The 21805-nt window shown below is 33.8% G+C and overlaps 1 protein-coding gene across 2 annotated transcripts in view; it reads left to right on the top strand.

The window, feature by feature from the left end:
- SPATA1 (spermatogenesis associated 1) overlaps positions 1 to 21458 on the top strand; it is a 51580-nt gene extending 30122 nt beyond the window's left edge. The window contains exons 7-15 of one of the 2 annotated variants that reach the window (XM_039246903.1): positions 4379 to 4490; positions 5433 to 5490; positions 9947 to 10055; positions 10389 to 10514; positions 13424 to 13602; positions 15081 to 15179; positions 15896 to 15983; positions 17914 to 17983; positions 21259 to 21458. In XM_039246903.1, coding sequence (XP_039102834.1) covers positions 4379 to 4490; positions 5433 to 5490; positions 9947 to 10055; positions 10389 to 10514; positions 13424 to 13602; positions 15081 to 15179; positions 15896 to 15983; positions 17914 to 17936 — 794 coding nt within the window. In that variant the 3' untranslated portion in view covers positions 17937 to 17983; positions 21259 to 21458. Of the gene's footprint in view, positions 1 to 4375; positions 4491 to 5432; positions 5491 to 9946; positions 10056 to 10388; positions 10515 to 13423; positions 13603 to 15080; positions 15180 to 15895; positions 15984 to 17913; positions 17984 to 21258 lie in introns of both variants that reach the window. The other variant, XM_039246902.1, reaches the window with a different exon arrangement.
- The last annotated feature ends 347 nt before the right edge of the window (positions 21459 to 21805 follow it).

Raw genomic sequence — 21805 nt, 5'->3', positions numbered from 1 at the left:
AGGCTCTGAGCTGTCAGCACAGAGCCCGATGTGGGACTCAAAGCCATGAACTGTGAGATCATGACCTGAGCTGAAGTCAGACGTTTAACCAACTGAGCCACCCAGGTGCCCCAAACCTTGAAAAACTTTTTTAAAAAATCATAGGTGCATTTAGTATTAATCCTGACATGTTTTACTATTTCTGATGAGAAATGTGGATGAGATGCACCTACTTTATTATTTGATGTCAGCAAGATGCTCAGTGAAAATTTTTACTTCCTTCTTGATGTAGGCTTGTCTCTACTATTGTGTTAAATATTGCTTTCCAGTCATGATATCACTTAATTGTGGAACTCAAAGCCATGAACTGCGAGATCATGACTTGAGCTGAAGTCAGGTGCTTAACCGATTGAGTCACCCAGACGCCCCTGAATATGTATCTCTTAACAGTAGTTTAGTTTTGTATGTTTTGAACTTCCATTTCAGTTTATTAATCTACCTGGAAAACTAATTTTTATGTGTGATATGAAATAAAGTTCCTTAATTTTTTTCCATATATATACTTCCATTTGTTAATGACAGTTGTATAGTTTCTTAAAAATACCAAATTACTCTTTAGTAGTGCATGAGAATGCAAAATATCTGAACTCTAACTTATGATATTATCAAAGATAGCAGTAATAATGTGCATAGTATGTTTTACAAGCCCTTTATTGAAGGAGGAAAGAGTAATGCTTTATCTATTTTCATATGGAAACGGGTATTTCTTTCCATTAGTTGCCTTCTGTTCTTTCCCATGGGTCTGTGCTACACACCTCTACATTTTTGACATGTCTCAACTTTAACGTGTTTAATACTTGACTCTACTGTTGCCCCCAAACTAGTGTACTTTCTTGACTTCTTTGGTTTCATCATTCTTCTAGTTGTTTAAATTTTAAGTTTTGAAATATTTCTTACTGTAAAATAATAGATTCTTAGAATAAGGAACATTAAAAACCATCTTGTAGCCCCCTTGCTTATAATCTGCTTTCCAGTCTGTTCTTGAGAGTGCAGTCTGCATCATTCTTGTTGTTACAAGTGGATTATTTCTCTCTGTGCTTAAAAACCTTTGAAAGACTCATTGATTACTACTTAAGGCCCAAGTTCTTTAAGATGGCATCGAGAAGCCTTTATACTTGGACTTCAAGCCTAGGGTTGCAAATGTTTGGCCATGCAGATGGTTCACTGCTTATTTCCAGAAGGCTTCCTTCACATAGATCATGATATGAATGGAGCTTTCAGGATTTGCTTAATGTGGTGGTTGGATCAGTAACTTTTAGCTATTATTAGTAGCAATACTATTATTATTATTAATTATGATGATGATGATGATGATGATGATAAAAGGAGAGTAAGAAGTACCATGAAGTACAACTGGAGAAATGGGTAGGGACTTGAACTATGAGGGTCTTGGTTCCAAAACTAAGGAATTTTTAAGCAATGGGAAGCTATCTGAACTTTGTTTCAAGTTTTTATTTAAATTCCAGTTAGTTAATATATAGTGCAATATTAGTTTCAGAATTTAGTGATTCATTGTTTACATATAACATGCAGTGCTCATCACAAGTGCCCTCCTTAATGTCCATCACCCATTTAGCCCATCTTCCACCCAACACCCCTCCAAGAAACCCTCAGTTTGTTCTCTATAGTTAAGAGTTTTATGATTCCTGTCTCTTTTTTCTTTTTCCCCATGTTTGTCTGTTTCATTTTTCAAATTCCACATATGAGTGAGATCATACAGTATTTGTCTTTCTCTGACTGACTTATTTCACTTATGATAATACACTCTGGCACCATCCACATCATTATAAATAGTAAGATTTCCTTCTTTTCTATGGCTAATATTCCATTGTGTTGTGTATATGTGTATATATATATATAACATATATGTTATGTTATATGTTATATATACCACAACATCTTTATCTGTTCATCAGTTGATGGACATTTGTGCTCTTTCCATAATGTGGCTATTGTTGATAGTGCTGCTGTAAACATTGGGGTGCGTGTATCCTTTGGGTAAATACCTAGTGGTATAGTTGCCAGATCATAGGGCAGTTCTATTTTTAACTTTTTGAGGAACCCTTATACCACCTTCCAGAGTGGCTGCACGAGTTTACATTCCCACCAACAGGATCAGAGTATTCTCCTTCCTCTGCAACCTCACCAACATCTGTTGTTTCCTGCATTGTTAATTTTATCCATTCTGACTGGGGTGAGGTGACATCTCATTGTAGTTTTAATTTGTTATTTCCCTGATGATGAGTGATATTGACCATCTTTTCATGTGTGTTACCCATCTGTCTTCTTTGGAAAAATGTCTATTCATGTTTTGTGCCCATTTCTTCACAGGATTATTTGTTTTTTGAGTGTTGAGTTTGATGAGTTCTTTATTGATTTTTGGATACTAACCCTTTATCAGATATGTCATTTGCAAATATCTTTTCCCATTCTGTTGGCTGCCTTTTAGTTTTGTTGATTGTTTCCTTCGCTGAGCAGAAGCTTTTTAATCTTGATGAGGTCCCAATAGTTCATTTTTGCTTTTGTTTCCCTTGCCTCCAGAGACGTATCTAGTAAGTTACTAATATGGCTGACGTCAAAGAAATTGCTGCGTGTGTTCTCCTCTAGGGTTTTGATGGTTTCCTGTCTCACATTTAGGTCTTTAATCCAATTGGAATTTATTTCTGTGTATGGTGTAAAAAAGTGGTCCAGTTTCCTTCTCTTGCATGGTGCCATCCAGTGTTCCCGACACCATTTGTTGAAGAGACTTTTTTCCAATGGGTATTCTTTCCTGCTTTGTTTTAATAGGAATAACATGATTGCATTTCAATTCTAGCAAAACCACTTAGGTGACACTATGGAGAACAGAATGAGCCAATAAAGATCTAAAAATACGAAATGCAGTGGAACAGAAATCAGAACTTGAAGTCAAGTCACTCCTAAGGAATGGGTACTGTGCTGGGTACTTTACACGCATTATGCCATTTTAGAGATAAGGAAACCTAGGTTAAAGAAATAACTTAGCTGAGGTCACACCTGCTGTGACAGTGCCAGGACTTGAACTCCTGTGTGTTTGACTAAAGCCCATGCTTTGCTTACAGTGCTGTGTTAGAGTCATACTGAACTTTTCACTATTGCCAAAAATGCTGCATATATTAGTACTCTGTATTTTTCAAATGCCATTTTCTTTGCTTAAATTCTTCTTGCTCTCTTCTTTGCCAGGCAAACATCTCACAGTTCAAAACATAGTTTCACAGTTATCACTTACTTTTCTGTGAGTCTGTAACATTTTATGCATATATTACTATAGCTCTCAAAACACTAATATGATTTTTTCAAGAGTGAATAGGCCTGCTTTCTTTAGGTTATTAGACTGCACAGGTATTAAATAGTGCAGTGCATCGTGCTCTAGACTGTTACTAGGAATGAGATACTTGTGCTGTATCCCTATCAAAGTTACTTAAGATTTCCTGAATTTTGCATTGTTGTTTCTTTCTTTGGGGTGGGGGAGTATTTTACTATTAACTTTTAAGCAGCTGATATATATCTGGTTTTTGTTCATTTTGCATTGAATATATATTTTAGAAAATCCCTGTTTGTTGTCTTTAAAAGACTATTTCATATATACCAGCCGGTAAATGTAGCAGCTAGACTAAAATTAAACCAGTACAGCCTTCAAGTTGCAAAATTCTGTGGCCACCCTTGTAAAATGATTTCTCAAGTATTAACATGACTCATTAATTTTTTTCTAAATTAAAAAATATGTATCCAAAGCAAAAATATCTGCATTAATATTGTGAGGTTCATATAGATCATATAGAACACTAATGTTAACATTTTAAAGACATTGTATAGTTCTCCTATATAGGGAAATTCCGTTAAAATGAAGGGAGGTTTTGTAAAGAGAAATGTATGTGAAATAACAAATGACATTATATGCTCTGTATTTATACCAGCCTCTTCCAGAGAAGTTTCCTCAATACAATTTCAAAAGATGCTTTTGGCAAAAGCTTTCTATAAGACAATTAAGTTTAAGTCCAGCTTACCCCCATCTTATAGGTTCACATTGTACATCAAAACAGGGAACTCCTGCAAGGGTGTGTGTGTGATTGTATTCCTGGTAGGGTTCCCTAATCCTTTTTTTCCCCAGACTGAATTGACCAAAGAGTTCTCCTTTCACATAAAGTGTTTTATGAAATTTACTTTGGAAATTGTTGCCTTATAGCATGTATAGTAGAGCTCATGAAGGACACAGTACAAGACTAGACTATGTCCATATAGATACATATTTGTATAAAATTTTATTTTACTGTTAATATTATTAACTTTATTTGCCATGAATGAACATGAACATCAGCAGGGGGGAAAGCCACTCCAAAAGAAAACCAGACTGGAAAAAATCAAAGTAGAAATTCTGAAGTGCCAAGATCATTGGAAGAATCAAACAGTGATTATTTAAGCAACAAAAAAAGGTAACTAGTACAGATGTTGTTTCCATATGTCATAATCTAAACTATAAAGAGTGAGATATCCAGGGTACTGTTATAAGGACTTCTAGTTACAACAAATATATGAGTGAAATTAGTGATATTTTTAATTAAAATTACCTTGATTCTAATCTTTACTCTTTGCTTTTTGTCACCAGTGTAATGAGGAATAATTTATTGCTTAAATTTATTTCTATTATAATTCTTATGGTCATCAGGGGCAGCCTACTGACTAAAAATTTTGTCTTTATGTGCCTTTCTTAGAATTAATTGTTCTGCCTCACTTGGATTCTTGGTTATGGGCAAACTAATTAGTATGCTTGAGTTTCACGTGGTATCTTTCACTGAGAATTATAGTATGTGGACAACAGTTTTTCATATAGTCTTTGAAACTGAGGGATTTTATAAACAATAGTTTCAGAAAAGAATTATAAACAAAATGTTTCCAAAATTTTTATTTTACTTTGCTATAGACATTTTAATATGATTTGAATTTATCTATAATATAAATATGATTTTATTACTCATACAAAATGTAGTTTATGTTTATCATTAATGAGCTTTAAATATAATATTCTCAGGCTTTTTGAAGTTTTAATGTTACATTTGGGTTTACACAATGTCAAATAAGATATATAAAATGTGAAAAGCTTGGGGCGCCTGGGTGGCTCAGTCAGTTAAATGTCCGACTTCGGCTCAGGTCATGATCTCACAGTTCGAGGGTTCAAGCCCTGCGTCAGGCTCCGTGCTGACAGCTAGCTCAGAGCCTGGAGCCTGCTTTAGATTCTGTATCTCTCTTACCCTCCCCTGCTCATGCTGTCTCTCTCTCAGAAATAAATAAAACATTAAAAAAAATTAAAATGTGAAAAGCTAATATTCATGGAATCACTTTTTAATATGACTTTCAAATCTGTCATTCCCTTTAAGTCTGTTTCATTGGAATGAAGATAATAGAGTTAATATCATTAGAACAGAGAACAAGCAGGTATGATTTAATTTTTTTTTTGTTTAAATGAAGTATTGCAACATAATATTTATACTGAAACTGAACTGCAGCTTAAAATATCAAAGTTTTCTAGCCTTAGAGGCTAGAGGATGGGAGATAAGTCTCAAAAAGTTTCAGGAGCCTACCAATTCAGTGAAATCTTTGGGTGTTCCATGGTATGGGTAGTACATATTGAGGTACGCCCTATAAAGTGAAAGCCAGGTTTTTATATCTTATCCCACTTATTACTGAGAATTAGTCAATTGATGGACCTCTTTAGAGTTTGGAGAGAGATTTGCGACATTTGGATGTACTGCTCCAGTCTTTTTTTTTTTTTTTTTAATCAAGTAATCTGAAAGACCGCCAACTTTGGGCCCAAAGGAAGTGAAGGCTCACAGGTGATCTGAGAAACCTCACAAGCAAAGTTGCCACTTGTGTTTTAATGTCCAGCTGATCCAGTGCTGCCTGCCTGGGAGTACTGAGTCATGTCCTGGTAGGGGAATCACAGCTCAGAGCTCTTGGGTTTCAGAGCAAAAGGCATGCCCTCTTCAGCAAATAATTGTTCTATTGTTGCTGGATATTAATAATATATGCTATCTTTATGCTTTAAAATTTTTCTCAGTCTAGTGGATGCTTACTGCTAATTGTGGTATGAATTTTAATTTCCCAATGTTACTCATAAAGCTCATCATGTTTTAATATTATTATGGACTTCATTTTGGTAACTTTTTTTGGAAGTACCTTTTCAGGTGTTTCTTTTGGGTTGTTTGTCATAGGTTTCTGATTTGTATAAGTTTTTAATATACTCTAGAGGTATTTCTTTGATGCTTATATATGTCGCAAGTATCTTCCCCTATTTTGTGCCTTGTCTGTAGTCTATCTTGCTGAATACCTTGCTTAGTATTCCTTATCCTTATTTTTCCCCCACATTCTCATGCTAGGTAGCTACTTAGACTGAGAATGGTATATTGGAATCTCCTATTATTAGTGTGTTACTGTTTATCCCTACATCTCCCGTGGTTTCTGGTTTGTTTAGATTTCTAGGAGTTATTTGGCACAAAGTTGTTCTCAGGTGAATACTAATGCACTTTTGCACTTTGAAGTATCCTTTTTTGACTCACGTGCTTTTTTTTGGTCTGAATTCTCCTTTATTGCATACTTTCTTTTTTTGCATACATTTATTTGGTATACCCTCATCTTCCTTTACACTGTCTTCCCCTGGCCTTTCTGAAATGCTTTGTTTTAGATATATCTTTTTTTTTTTTTAATATTTTTATTTATTTCTAGGAGACAGAGAGACAGCGTGAGCAGGGGAGGGTCAGAGAGAGAGGGAGACACAGACTCTGAAACAGGCTCCAGGCTCTGAGCTGGCAGTCAGCACAGAGCCTGACGCGGGGCTCGAACCCACGAACTGCGAGATCATGACCTAAGCGAAAGTCAGACTCCTAACCGACTAAGCCACCCAGGTGCCCCTTTAGGTATATCTTTTACATACAACCTAGATAGAGTTGGGTTTTGCTTTGTGAGGCAGTCTGAAAATATTTTTTATTTAGTAGATGAATTATGTCAACTTATTGATAGGACTGATGTATTTGACCCGAGAGTTGTCATTTTATGTTATAACTGTGAGTTACTATGTAGTTTATTTATACTTTTCCCATCTCCTTGTGTTTTAGGAAGGTTGTATTTTTGTTCTAGTGTTTAACTTTACACTAATACATTTATGGTATTATGCTAGTGTTCCTTTCCCCTTTTTTAAAATTTATGCTTCTGCTTTTCATTTGTTACCTCTAAAATTATCCACTGACCTGTTATATTCAGGGTAATCAAAAAAAATTTTAGAAAAAGCACCTAGCTACAGTATTTTCTTCTCCCACATTTAAAACTTTGTCTAGAGCAGAGATAAGCAAACTAGGGCCTGCAGACTGTTTTATAAGGCCCTGGACTTAGGAATGTTTTTATCTTTTTTTTTTTTTAATGTTTATTAATTTTTGAGAGAGAGGGAAAGCACAAGTTGGGTAGGAGCAGAGAGAGAGGGAGACACAGAATCCAAAGCAGACTCCTGTCAGCACAGAGCCTGATGCAGGGCTCAAACGCACGAACTAGGAGATCATGACCTGTGCCAAAGTCAGATGCTTAACCAACTAAGCCACCCAGGTACTCCTGTTTTTTACATTTTTAAGGAACTGAAGGAAAAGAATCATGACAGAGACAATATGTGGCTCACAAAGCCTAATTTATTCACTCTCTGGCCCTTTACAAAATTTGTTCATCGTTGCTCTAGAGTTTTGATATCTGAAGGATAGCTTGATTGGATATCACATCTTTGGCTTACATCTTTTTTCCCTCGAGTTTCTTTAAAATGTTGCTTTACTGATGTTTTATATGTTAGTATTAAAAAGTGAGATGCTTGGTTTACTTTTCTTTGTAAACTAGCTTAGGTATATCTGTCTGGAAGGCCAGAGGATTCCTTTAATGCATACTAGTTTTACCAGGCTATATCTTAGTTGAGAATTCTAGATCAGGTTTTTGCAGGTACACTGTGGATCCTTGCAGTATGAAAATCTGGACTTCTTTATTTCAATAGCGTTTTCTAAAATTATAGCTTCAGAAAATAATTTAGATAGCAGATCTATTGTTTTTTTTTCTCCTTTACTTTTTATATATGTTTTTTCCTCTGATCTATTTCACTTTTTTTAATGCTTCATTTTATTTGCTTTTATTTCTTTTCTCCAGTCTCCTTACTGTACTTTTAGTCATATTCATTCCTTCTTGGGTACTTGCTAATTTATTCATTTCTGAGACAGTTTTGTTTTTTCTTTAATTTCTTTCTTCAGTTTAGCCATCTCCCATTTCACATGTTCTGTTTTTCCATTTTTATTCTGAGTTTCAAAATTCCTGATTTACTGTGTTTGTTGGTATCTTCAAATGCTTAATTATATTTAATCTATGTTGGAAGTATTGTTAAGATTTTCTCTCTGCCTCATGGCTGCCTGTGTGGTTTTAGTTCTCAATTTTGAGGGCTTTTAAAAAGTAAATTTGTGTGGGTTCTTGAATAATTTGTAGATATTGTTCATGTTTACTTGTGTTGAATTTTTATGTTTCAGTAATAACAGGTATTTTTATAGAGGAACAGAGAGCCATGTTTTGGTGGTTTCTTTAGCTTCTTAGGTTGGGTGCTCCCTCTTCTGTTCATATAATGAAATGCAGTTATTTATTTATTTTTAAAATGGGACCTTTTGGGTCTGTTTTTTTGAATTTTTTTCTACTAACTAAATTCAGCAGAGCTGTTATCCTGGTCACTTTCTTCTTTTCTCTTACCATCTAGCCCTGAGAGAACATCTCTTCCAAAATATTTTCCTCTCTCCTAAAAGCTGTCTTCCCATGATTACCATCTCAGGCCCCCTACATTTTATAATCCCCTTTCTTTTGGCCTCCTCATCAAAAGTGCTTTGATTTACAAGATTTTATCCTCACACTCAGTATTTCCCCTATGGATGTGAAGCACCCTCCTTCCAGACTAAATCGTGATTGATGTTTATTGTGTTATCATCTTTGTATAGTGGCCTCTAATGCTCAAGCAGCTCATACCTGATTGGAGGTGGGCTCCTGAGCACAACTCTGCAGGTCTAGGGTGTTTATTTCCCCAGTAATATGAAGATTAAAGTATATGTAAATTAACAGATTGTGTCCTAGTTATGCTTTAGACATAAATTATGGGTAATTTTATTTGCTTTCTTTTTATAGCAATTTTGGAAGGATGTGTGGAGAGATTGTAATTTAGGTGGTTGCCATTATCCTGTAGGAGCCTGAACTTATAAGTTAATAATGTAACATAACATTAACAACTAGAAAAAGAACAATAAAACAAAGTAGGAGTAAGGGCTTAATGAAGATAGAAGGAGACACTAATAAGTTACAGAGGTGAAAAACCTAGAAGAATTGAAAATAACTCAGATCTATAAAGTGGTGGTAGGAGAGACATCAACATTGGTAAGGCTCAAGGTAGTTAAGGGCAGAAACACAAAAATTAGGAAAGATAAAGGTGATACAAACACAAATACAGAGCCAATAAAATATGCTAAATTTTGAAAATGTAATTAATTTTCTAAGCAGATATAAAAATTGGCTCAAGATAAAATCAGTAGTCATCTTAGAAAAATGTTAAAGTTCTAACAAGTAACTGAGGTAAGAAATCTTAGAAATCATGTTTACAAAGGAATAGATTTTTTTTTTTTAAGTTCAAAGTACCTGTTTATAATGTCCAAATAATAGTGAAATAGAGAAGCTGAAGCACAAGAGAGAATCTATAGTTATAAATACAAATTTGGGATTTTGTCACCATATAAGTAAAAGAAGAAACACATTGCTGTTGTACATTATCAAATGCTTACAGACAGGTGCAAAGTAATGTGTTATTCTACAAGATCTCACTGGTTTTCATGTTTGCTTACAGATAGGTAAGAAAAAGTGCATCACCCTGCCAGATCTTATTGATTTTCCTTCACTTCCTTGTCAACCTCTTTCTCCAGTAATAACTGATATCTCTTTATTACAGATTGAAAGTAAGTATGATGATACCATAAGTACAAGTGATTCTGTGATGTACAGAGTTTCAGTTTGGGAAGATAAAGTTCTAGAGATGGATGGGGGTGATAGTTGCACAACATCATAAAAGTACATAATGCCACTGACAATACATTTAAAAATGGTTAAAACTGTAAATTTTAATGTGTATTTTACCACAAAAATGTTAAATTATTTTAAAGTATATGAATTATATGTTAATTACTGCATATATTTAATCACTAATATTATTTGTGTGTAAAATGTACTCTTGCTATTTTAAGCACTTTTAAGTTGTAGCTTTTAGACATTGATGGGTTATAATCTTTTAGGAGAGAAGATTATTGAACAAATGAAACAAGTAAAGAAAGAAAGAAGATATCTGGAAAGAATTAGAGAAGAACTAATAAAAAAAGCTGAAAAACTATTTGAACAAAGCAAATTGAAGCAATATCATGGTAAAATTTATTACATGTCTTAATAAATCCTTATGTACATACTTTAAAGTTTTTAAATTTTAAGTTCAAATATTTTTTATAACATTCCTTTGCTTATTCACTTACTAAATAAGTATTTATTGTCTACTGAATTTAGCCACTGTTCTAGGGGCTGAGGAGATAATAGGCAGACACAATTTTGTCTCTGCCCTCAAAGAGGTTATAGTCCATTGGAGAAGTGATACTCAAGAAAACAGTAATGATACATCCTGATGATGCTATGATAAATTACAGAATTGCATGCATAAATGTACAGAGTAAGAGCACCTAAATTAGATGGAAGAGATCAAGAAAGGCTTCCAGGAAGGGTGTTAAATATGCTTGAATCTGAAGCGTGCTCCTCTTGTCTGTAGGCCTTCAGACATGCTTTTCCCCCTGCCATCTACATCTCCTTTTCCTTCTGTCCCCCCCTCTTCCCAGTGTACCTGGCTAGTTCCTACTAATCAATCTCAGCTTAGATATTACTCTAGAAGCATTCTCTGAATCCCTTAGTCTCTCTACATGCTTAATTTTGTGTTATGTGTCTGTCTGCTCTGCTAAACTGAATGAATGAATGAGTGAGAGAAATTAGGTAGAAAAATAGGTAGTTTTCTTGCAACAGAATTAGAAACAAGTGTTAAGACTAGTTGAAATGGAAAAACAGGCGAGGGTAGAGAGATGTTAAAGGATTTGAGAGGATTGCATTTTAGGTGGTATTTGAGGATTATACAAATAAAAGGTATATATGGAATAAACTGGTTGTGGGATTCTCAATTTGCAGCACAATTATTACTTCAGTATTAGAACTGACTGAAGGCTATAGGCATTGTCAGGAGATATTTCTGCAGGTTCTACCTTATTAAGTCGGTATCTTGGAAATGGTGGCAATGACTAAGTTTTATCAGACAAACTTGAGTAACGGACTAGAAATCACAGGACCAGAATTCTAATACCAGATCAGTGATTTATGTAGGCAAGTTATTTCTCTTCGTTGTGCCTCCCTTTTTCTGTTTATAAAATGAGAGTGATCAGGGGCACCTGGGTGGCTCAGTCGGTTAAGCGTCTAACTTTGGCTCATGTTATGATCTCATGGCTTATGGGTTCAAATCCCGCATCAGACTCTAGGCTGACAGCTCAGAGCCTGGAGCTTGCTTAGGAGTCTGTATCTCCTTCTCTTTCTGCCCCTCCCCTGCTTCTGCTCAGTCTCTCTCTCAACAGGAATGTTTCAAGACAAAAGGCATGTATCAGCCATCAAATATGTAGTGAGCCTACTATGTGCCTCAATTCCTTGCATTGTTTTAAAGGCTGAGGATACAGTAAAACAAGATAAACATGCTCCTGCCCTTAGCTTGCCTCTAATGGGAGGAGACAGACAGTAAACAAGACAATATCAGCTACCGATTAGAGCGCAAAAGTCCCTTTAGAAGAGCATAGTAAAGAGTGATGGGGCAGGAGAGATGCTTTAGCTTGAATTTTCAAGGAAGGCATCACTGAAGAAATATTAAGATGTGATTAATAAGGAGCTAGGTATGTAAAGGGATGGGGGGGGGCGGGGGAGACAGGAAAACAGTCCAAACAGAAGAAACACTAAAATGTCAAGGTCCAGAGATGGAAGTGAACTTGTAGTATTAAGGAGCTGAAATAAGGCCAGTGTGGCTGAAACTTAATATGAAGGAAGGCAGAGAAAGTTAAAATCAAAAGCTCACCAAGGAACAGGCCAATTTAAGGAGTTTAGATTCTATTCTAAGGTGAGAAGCCATTGGAGGATTTTTAAGTTAGAGATGTTTATGACTTTAAAAATATTTTTAGAACATCAGAATGACTGCTGTATGGAATAGCCCATAAAGGGGCAAGAATGGAAGCAAAGAGGACAGTTAGAAACAATGCACTTTAAAAAGGTGATAGTGCAGTGACTTGGGACATAGCATTGAAGAAGTAGAATGTGCCAGATGCTGGAAGTATTTTAGCAGTAGTACCAATAGAATTTACTGAGGGATTAGGTATAGGGCATGAGGGAAATACATAGTTAAAATCCCATATATTTGTAGAATTTTAATCAAATCACCTCTTATATTTGGGGTTTTCATTTCTTCAAAAAATTTTAAAATAGAAACATAAGCATATACTGATATAGTAACATGCAGTTTGTGTTCCTATTAAGTTTGTATTTAGAATCTCGGTGGTGTCAAAGTGATTCCCTAAACTGGCAGTATTTGATTTGTAATTTTCTCAACTACAGGGCTCAGGTTTAAGAAATTCTGTCCTACATACATTTGGGGATTTAAGTGATAAATCAGCTTATTTTACAAAACATAAGTCATATTATGCCTTTCTCTTCATTTTTAAATTATGATTTCAAATCAGATTATGGAAAAAGTAATCAAGATAAATACACACATTTTGCTATAGGTAGTATTTTTTAAATGTTTTTATTTCTGAGAGACAGACAGTGTGAGCAGGAGAGGGTCATAGAGAGAGGGAGATACAGAATCTAAAGCAGACTCCAGGATCTGAGCTGTCAGCAGAGAGCCCGATGCGGTGCTCGAACCCACAAACTGTGAGATCATGACCTGAGCCAAAGTTGGACACTTAACTGACTGAGCCACCCAGGCGCCCTAACTACAGTAGTATTTTTAATCAAGATTTTTCAGAAATAATTACAAGCTTAAAGAACTTGGTTTGGTTCCTGGATTCATCACTATTTTACTCTATTTGTAAGCCAATCCTTTTATTATCTAATAAACATTTCAATCTTTGCTTTAATTTCCTCAACATATGAGGAAGGAAGAGTGGGGGAATAGAAGTGCTTAAATTAACTCAAGTGTCCTTTCCAAGTTGAAAAGTTTAATCCTTTAACCAGACTCCTATTATACTCCTTGATTTTTTTGTAGCCTGTGATAGTTGGAAGAAAAAATACTTTGAAACAAAGAAAATCACAGCATCATTGGAGGAGGTTTTAACCAAACTTCGAGAAGATTTAGAACTTTACTATAAAAAACTGCTCATGCAACTTGAAGCCAGGGAGATTAAGATGAGACCAAAGAATTTGGCAAACATCACAGACTCTAAGGTACTTATTACTAAATGTGTTCACATTCTATTAGAGAAGTTCTACTCAAAATATGTAGTTTATCATTGCTAGTATTATCATAGGTAGAATGCTTTGTGCTACAGGTAACAAAACCTTGGCTTAACCTGACTTAATAAGAAAATGAATGATCTCATGTAATGGGTGCTGAGAGGATACAATCAGCAGCTTAACGAGGTCTTTGAGGGACTGTATGCTTCTGGCATTTCTTACATGTTATTTTTGGTGTTGGATTCATTATAAGACTGCATGTCCTCATGGTGCCAATGGCAAGTAAGGCTATATGCCTCCTAAACAAGTATATATAAAACTTTTTTCTCCAGTCTTACTGAGATATAATTGGTATATAACATTATATACTTGAAGCCAAGTAAAGTATGTAACATAAAGATGTAACATAATGATGTCTGTATATATTGTGAAATGATTACCACAATAAATTTAGTTAGCATCTACCATCTCATAGTTACAAATTATTTTTCTTGTGATGAGAATTTTTAAGGTCTATTCTCTAAGCAATTTTCAAATATACAGTATTGTTAACTATAGGTATATGCTATACATTACATTCTCAGGACTTATTTTAACTACAGTTTTGTACCTTTTGACCATCTTCACCCATTTCTCTTCATTTTCTACCCTTCGGCCTCTGGCAACCAGCAATCTGTTCTCTGTTTCTATGAGTAGTTTACCATTTTAGATAAATGCAATGTAAAACACAAATAGGCTCAAGTAATGGTTTGTCCATCTTAGCTGATACTTCTTATCTTGCATAGCTAATTTTTTGTTTTATCAAGTTCAATATATATTTTTTTTCACAAAGGCAGCTTAAAATTTTAAATAGTTTTTGATGACCACTATACTTCATAAACTTTTCTGAACAAAAATAACTAAAAAGGCTTCTTATATTAAATGTTTTCTTATATAAAATATAGTATTTCATTATTAAATATTTTAAAGTTATACTATCCAATTCAGCTGATAGTGTTATGACAATTTCAAAAGCCTTACTAGAATCTTAAACATAGTATACTCCTTTTATAGTAATAGTTTTTGCCTTTGTGATGCCAATTTAATGGTAACTTGTATAAATATCTACTTATTTTTATAAAACATGAATAAATGTAGCAGAACAGAAGGGAATGTGATCCCATAAGAAAAAGGTCAATACTAATTTACTCCAAAGCAATGAGTTTATGCAATAGTTTATTCTTATTTTTGGTATTTGCAAGACAATTTGGGGCAGCTGGGTGACTCAGTTGGTTAAGTGACTCTGGGTTTTGGCTCAGGTCATGATCTCACAGTTTGTGAGTTTGAGTCCCACATCAGGCTCTGCATTGACAGCATGGATCATGCTTGGGATTCTCTCTCTCTCAAAATAAGTAAACTTAAAAAAAATAAAAATAAATAAAAATGAAAAGATGTTATACTAAATAAGGATGTCTTTATATTTCACACAGAATTACCTTATAGTCCAGATCACTGAGGTACAGCATGCTATTGACCAACTTAAGAGAAAATTGGATACTGACAAAATGAAACTCATCATAGAAGTTAAGGTAATTTGCATTTCATAATCAGACATTTATGTTTTGATGTTTTAACTTTGGGTGTCAGAAGCATAAGGATAGTATGGATTGACTATCTTAAAATTGTTACCAAGAGCATGAATGAGAAAAATGCAAGAATTAAATCCTGTGAAAAGGTGCATGTTATAACAAGGCCAAAGCAAAATTTAGTTAACATTTCACTAAGAATGAGAGGAAAAGGACCTTGCGAATGAGTATAGAATCTCAATATTTTAAAAGCAATTTATTTATGGATGAGTCTAATAAATGAAAGTCTAAAAACCACTCAGTTCTCTGAGCTCCACTTTTTTAACCCATTCTAGGGTAATTATCTCATTCTGATTATTTTCATGTATATATAATTAGATTAATGCTCTAAATTCATTTATCAGAAATAGCTCCCCTTTCTAGACTCAGCACTGTCCAGTTAGAACTTTCTGCAATGATGGAAATGTTCTATATCTGCACGGTCAGATACAGCAACCACTAGCCACGTAAAGATATTGAGCACTTGAAATGTAGCTTATTGTGTGACTGAGGAGCCGATTTATATAATTTGTTAATTTAAATAGCTACATGTGGCAAGTAGTTACTGTATTGAATAGTCCAGTTCTAGATTCTTTTCACTAGCAGTATTCAATTAGGACTCTCTGAATTTTAGAATGGTAAGATGAAAACTCATTTTTGAAAGGTAATTCTTTTTGTAGATGAGAAAACAAGCAGTTTCAGATTTACGCATGCTGAAAGCTGAACTGGTGCAGAAGAAAATTAACACATCTTTACAATCTTCACTGGGTATCTTATGTAATTTTTTCACTTTTCATTTGGGTTTTTAAAGTGTTTCAGGAAATATTAGATGTAAAAAAGCAAAACAGCAGCTATTTGGTTATTTCTGAAGCTTTTAAGTCTATTACATATTTAACAGTACTGTATTTTATCATTTTCACTTTTAGATAGTCTTTAATAGCAATATTTCTATTAAATATTTCTATCTGCATTTAAATAGAGACCATTTGCTCATTGTATTTGATTAAGAGCAATCTGGAAATTATAGTATATAAATAGGGATATTGAATTTATATCCAGAGCTATGATAGAGATTAGTAATTTAACAAATACTATGGAAAATGGTTGGTTTTACTCTGCCATAAATAGTTGGATAAACAGGAAAATAACAGATGACTGAATCATCATTTATTCCAACTGAGGGAAGGGGGGAAATGTACAGAGAAGACAGGACTTATGTAGGTTCACAGTTCAAGAATGCAAATTTTTAATCTACATATAGGAACAAATATAAACATAACACACTTGCCCTGAGGAAGAGAACAGAGATCTCTTTACATTTAGAAAAAATTATCTTTTAGAGAGATTTAGTGCAGAGAAAATTGGAAAACCAACGTCTTTAGATAATTAAAAGAAAAATTCACATATAGAAAAAAAATTAACAATGAAAATAAATTACAGATGTTCATAAATGAAGGAATATTAATAAGTGGAAAAGTAAATAGAATCATGTTCTACATTAAGTTTCTGCTATAACCTCATAAAAATAATTTAGGTAAAAAATATTAGGTAGATCTACTAATTCAAAATATTACTTATCTTAATCTTTTATTTTTCCCTCTGGAGGCTTTCAAAGAACTTGAGTACTATATGAAATCAGGAAGCAGAAAAATTATTTGCATCAGCTTGATGAACCTAAAAGAAGAGATACTAAATTGCAGGTTTTAAATTTGTGGAATAAAAAGTACAGGGCTGTTTCTCAAAGACTAGGTTTTAAAAAAAATCTAGTCTAAGCAAATAATTTCCACTTCAAATTATATGTATGCAGATTTTTAAAATAATAAAATTCTGAAAACTATTTTTCCTAATTAAACACAGAAGAATAAATCTGGCAAGTTAACTTCTTACCTTTGTTTTTAGATAACCAAAGCACTCATCTGCTTTTAAGTATGGTAACTAAATTATGGGACATGACAAAACTGTATACATTTTTATCTCTTCAAGAAATGGGTTTATCTTAATCTTAATAGTTTGACAAAGATGCTTATCTGTCACAGCTTTGGTTTTAAATCTTCCCACATTTCTTCAGTTTGCTGTTTGGCCACAGCATCCCCAGAGTAGTCGAGACAGTCTGCGTGCCACATGCCAAGGCCTCGTAAGCCATGCTTCCGTACATATGCAGCCTTTAAAGAAATGCCCTGAGGGTTATCATACCACACTTGATGAAAATGGCCAGAAGAATCCTGTAAGAATAAACTGAACTATTTAGTACAATATTAAATCCAATGACTCAAAAATGATACAACGAAATAATAAAAAGTTTAGGGCACAATATTTTATGCCTCCATGGTTCTGCATGTGATACTTTCTAGGTGTGATTGATTGTGGTGCTTTCACACACATGAAAGTGAACAAATGAACTTCATAATACAGTCTATATACAGTGCTTCTCATGCCTTAAGATTCCTTCCTTGGTCTGATCTGATGATTGTCAACCAAGATGTACATCTGAATCACTTGTGTGGCTTTAAAAAATACAAACTACTGGGATCCACACCACATGAAACCTACTTAATCAAAATCTTCCAGGGCTGATGACAGGATGTATTTTTGTTTTGCCATTCCATTAGGTAATTCTGATATGCAGACATAGTTAAGGAGGATCACTGCTCTGGTCCTCTACACCAGCTTACGCGTTTTGTTTTTGTATTCTCTACAGTTCCTGGAAGTGTGCCCAGTTAGGAGCTCAGCAGATGATTTCGTTTATGATGAATCAGTCAAATCAAAAGATAATGGGTGAGAAAAATATCTCCTTTTCCAGGTCTTACAGAATTGATTTTAAGAGCCTTTCAGGTGTGGGTTCCATGGGTAACTTATGCACACACCTGATTAAGAACCATAAACTAGAAAACGGTCTTATGCTCACCTTCTATCCTTTAAATCCTCCCCAGCATCAACTGCCTCTAGTACTAACATAGTCTCTTCTGGAGGGCAGATAAGCTATTGGATACAGGATGAAAAACTGAGCTTATAGAAGATTGATCTATGCATGACTAAGGCATGTATATGCTTTCAGGAATATCACAGGCATGATGAGGCTGCTGTTGCTCAAACAGCATAAGAAAGAAACAACAGTTTTATAGTTAAGTTGTTGTCTAATGTGCCATTAAATGAATGGCTTTCAAAAGGCTTATCAAAATGTTTCCTGAATTCTAAAACCTTAAAGAATGTGTCTTATTTATTAAGGAAAAAATAAGTCAGGGACTACAAAAAAATAGTACCCCGGAAGTGTAAAATATTACACTATTTGGCAAAGACAGGATTATAATATACCCTGGTTTAATAGGTATATACTTTAGATTAAAAATTTAGAAAGCTCTACACCAAAGCTTTCTATATAATTGATACATATGTACATGTATGTTTATAATCATTTTTCATAAATGGGGACCAGGCCATTATTAAGGAATATAAATTCTTACTGGAATCAACTTACATCATATTTTAGGGTTCCTTTTAAAATAACAAAATCCAAAGTAAATTCAGAGATGGCTTGTAATTAGATTGTTGAGGTGTGTAAAAGTTTGTATTATGTTAAATTATGAAAAATCCTACTTTTGTATGGCAATTCCTACTTATCAAACACTACGTGACAGAATTGCTCTGGTCATTTATCTAATTTGTCTCCACTGATTCCATGATGGTACATTCTTTATTCTCAGCTTCATGCCTCCCTATAAAACAGCCTCATCAGTACCTTTAGAAATGAAGGCTTACTGAGCAGTAACCTATTTTGACCCAAAGCTACAGTTATCAAACATAATTATCAACTATTAGGGAAATCCTGCTTGTGATATGCATGTTTTTATAACATTACCTAAAATGAGGAGTACCCATGCAGAGAAGTTCTGTTATTAGCATAACCTGAACTGCTCAGCTGGAAAGTAAAGTACCTGATTAGACAAGTTTACTCATGTAAATTCTATGTTGTACCCTAAAAGAAAACTGATAAATTCTTAAAATCAAGTATCTAATTATGAAAACATGCAGTCAAGAAAATAGAATGTTCATAGTTTGTGAAAAGTCTTACTTTATAGTTGTAATAAGAAGCCTGTTGATCTTTATCCCAGTGGCTTCCAGAAATAGAACTATTTACATGCTTCATAATTATTTTATAGGGCACCTGATGTCCTGAAAGAATACCACAAGAGGCCCTCCAGGAAGGGACTTTTGGAATGGTACAAACACGATCCTAGAAATACAAAAATGTTCATGTTACACATTTATCAGTTAAGCAAATCTTAACCCAATCGTAAAACATAATCAAAAACTATTAGAAATAAAATATATACTATAAATAACCTGACTATACAGAATAAAAGTTAATATATAACATTCAGAAACTTCCATGGGATTAAATAATTAAAAATAAACTTTACCATTTTTAGTCTCAAACTTTATATATGAAACAAAACAGGCTCCAAAAATATAATAGAGGAAAAAAATGATATAAGTTCTTACCTCCAATAGATTTAGACAGGTATAGTCATAACCATACCAGGGAACACCCATTACAAGTTTCGCAGGGTTAATGCCTGTCTTGATGTAGTCATCATACCCTAATCAAATTGGGGCCAAAAAAGCACATTTTTTCACTTTATATTCTACTAATGGGTTTATACAAGTTATGCAATCATTCAGAAGCTAAGTTTGAAAAAACAAGTACAGTTATACAAAATACTAATACAGTGTTTCTCTAATATGACATAATGAGTGATTTTGAATGTTATAATACATTAAAAACAAGATCAAATTGAAGCAAAAACTCATAAAATTTATTTCTAGGAAGAATGACACATTTCAGGAAAGCATGCTAATTGTATATTAACTGCTAAGACATAATATAACTCTCTGGCAGGGATGGTCTCAGAATTTCTTATAGAATATTTCTGAAACATGGAATACTTGTGCTTTCTGTAAGTATGAATTACAGCTATGAATACTTTGTATTCAATCTATAATTATAGGAAACAAAGAGAAATAGGAACAAATTCCCAATGCTGCAAAATGTTTTCCCACCAAAAGGTGTTTCAAGATTATCAGAAAGTTAAGTAAGTTTGCTGTTTTTAAGAGCCTTTAAAGTTATTGTGTACTGTTAAATATCCAAGAGAGGGGTGGTGTATGCCTTATTTCCCAAGCATACCTGATAATGAGCCTAATATTGTTAGGACATAATTATCTCCTTTATGAAACACATTTGGAAAAACTGGATTAAACACTTTGCAGATATAACTATTATTTTCCAAATTTTAAATGGCATATGCATATGATCAGATTATTAATTTGGACCTGATGAGGCTAAGTTCTACATCTAAATTAAAAATTATTTTTATTAATCAATACTTAAAGCAGGGCCAATTATCTCAGAATTTCACTTGAGTCCAAAAGATAACAAGCAATCTTTTATTCAACTGGCTTGTGTTAACTATACTCCAAACTTCAGAAAGGAAAATGTGAAGTCCACATCATATGAATGACACATCTGAAGTACTCTTAATTCTAATAGCAATATAGTTTTTAATATAGCATGAGCACTAATAATAAATGCCAAGTAAGACAGTCCTCTATCAATCATGCACAGTAGCTATTTATATTATAATATCTTTGCTATTATTTAACATTGGTTATTTCAACAAAAATATCATGTCAAATTTTAGATAAGCAAATTTCTCCCAAAGTTACATAAAGGAGATAAGTGTTGACTTGAAGTTAGAACGCCTGCTTGAGTCCCAACTAAATAATACTTTGTACTAGCAGTACAAAGAGAACTTACCACTCATCATCCCATCTACAATAGAGGATTAATAATATACCTATCCCACAAAATTTTTAGAAGAATTAAGTGAAAACTTTATGTAAACTTGAAAGCTCTCCAAATTGTTATTTATGTTTCAAGAAAGCCTTACAAATGGAAACGGTATACAAATAAATGATGTAGAATACTAAAATAATAATGTTTAAATGATCATTTTGTGGATTCTTACCAGTTAATGTCTCCTTATAGGGAGCATTGGCTGCTGCAATACATTCTGACAAGGCTTGACTTTGTTCATCATAAGACATCACAAAGAGAAAGTCACAAGCATCTGCAATTCCAGTATAATTATAGCACCTGTCTTTGCACTTTGGAGACCAAGTTACATCAAAGGTTACCTGTGGAAAAACACATACCATTTTATGTAACATGATCAAAGATGCTTATTATGTCAGTTGTTTTTTATTATATATATATATATATATATATTTCACTTCACACTACCCAAGAAAAAGACCTGCTTAACATATATGAACACAGGGTTTGACGCTTATAGACGTAGAACAGTTCTAAGATATTTTTACCCACATGGATTAACCCAGACATATATTTGAACAGATACAATGACCAGGAGCAGGGCACTGTGTAGAAGAGGGATTTTAAATGTCTTCAGAGGCTAGCCTGGTCACTCAGGTGATTGAAAGAAATAGGTGTAATGACAATAGGGTGTAGTGGGGCCTCTAAGCCAACTAGAGAGTAAGAGCACTCTAAAATAACTCAAGTAAAGAAAAATTTC

Source organism: Hyaena hyaena, unplaced genomic scaffold (genome assembly GCF_003009895.1).
Source record: "Hyaena hyaena isolate Hyena2069 unplaced genomic scaffold, ASM300989v1 scaffold_286, whole genome shotgun sequence".
Taxonomy (NCBI): domain Eukaryota; kingdom Metazoa; phylum Chordata; class Mammalia; order Carnivora; family Hyaenidae; genus Hyaena; species Hyaena hyaena.
Note: the sequence above shows the minus strand (reverse complement) of the source record. Positions and strands in the feature narration are given on the sequence as shown.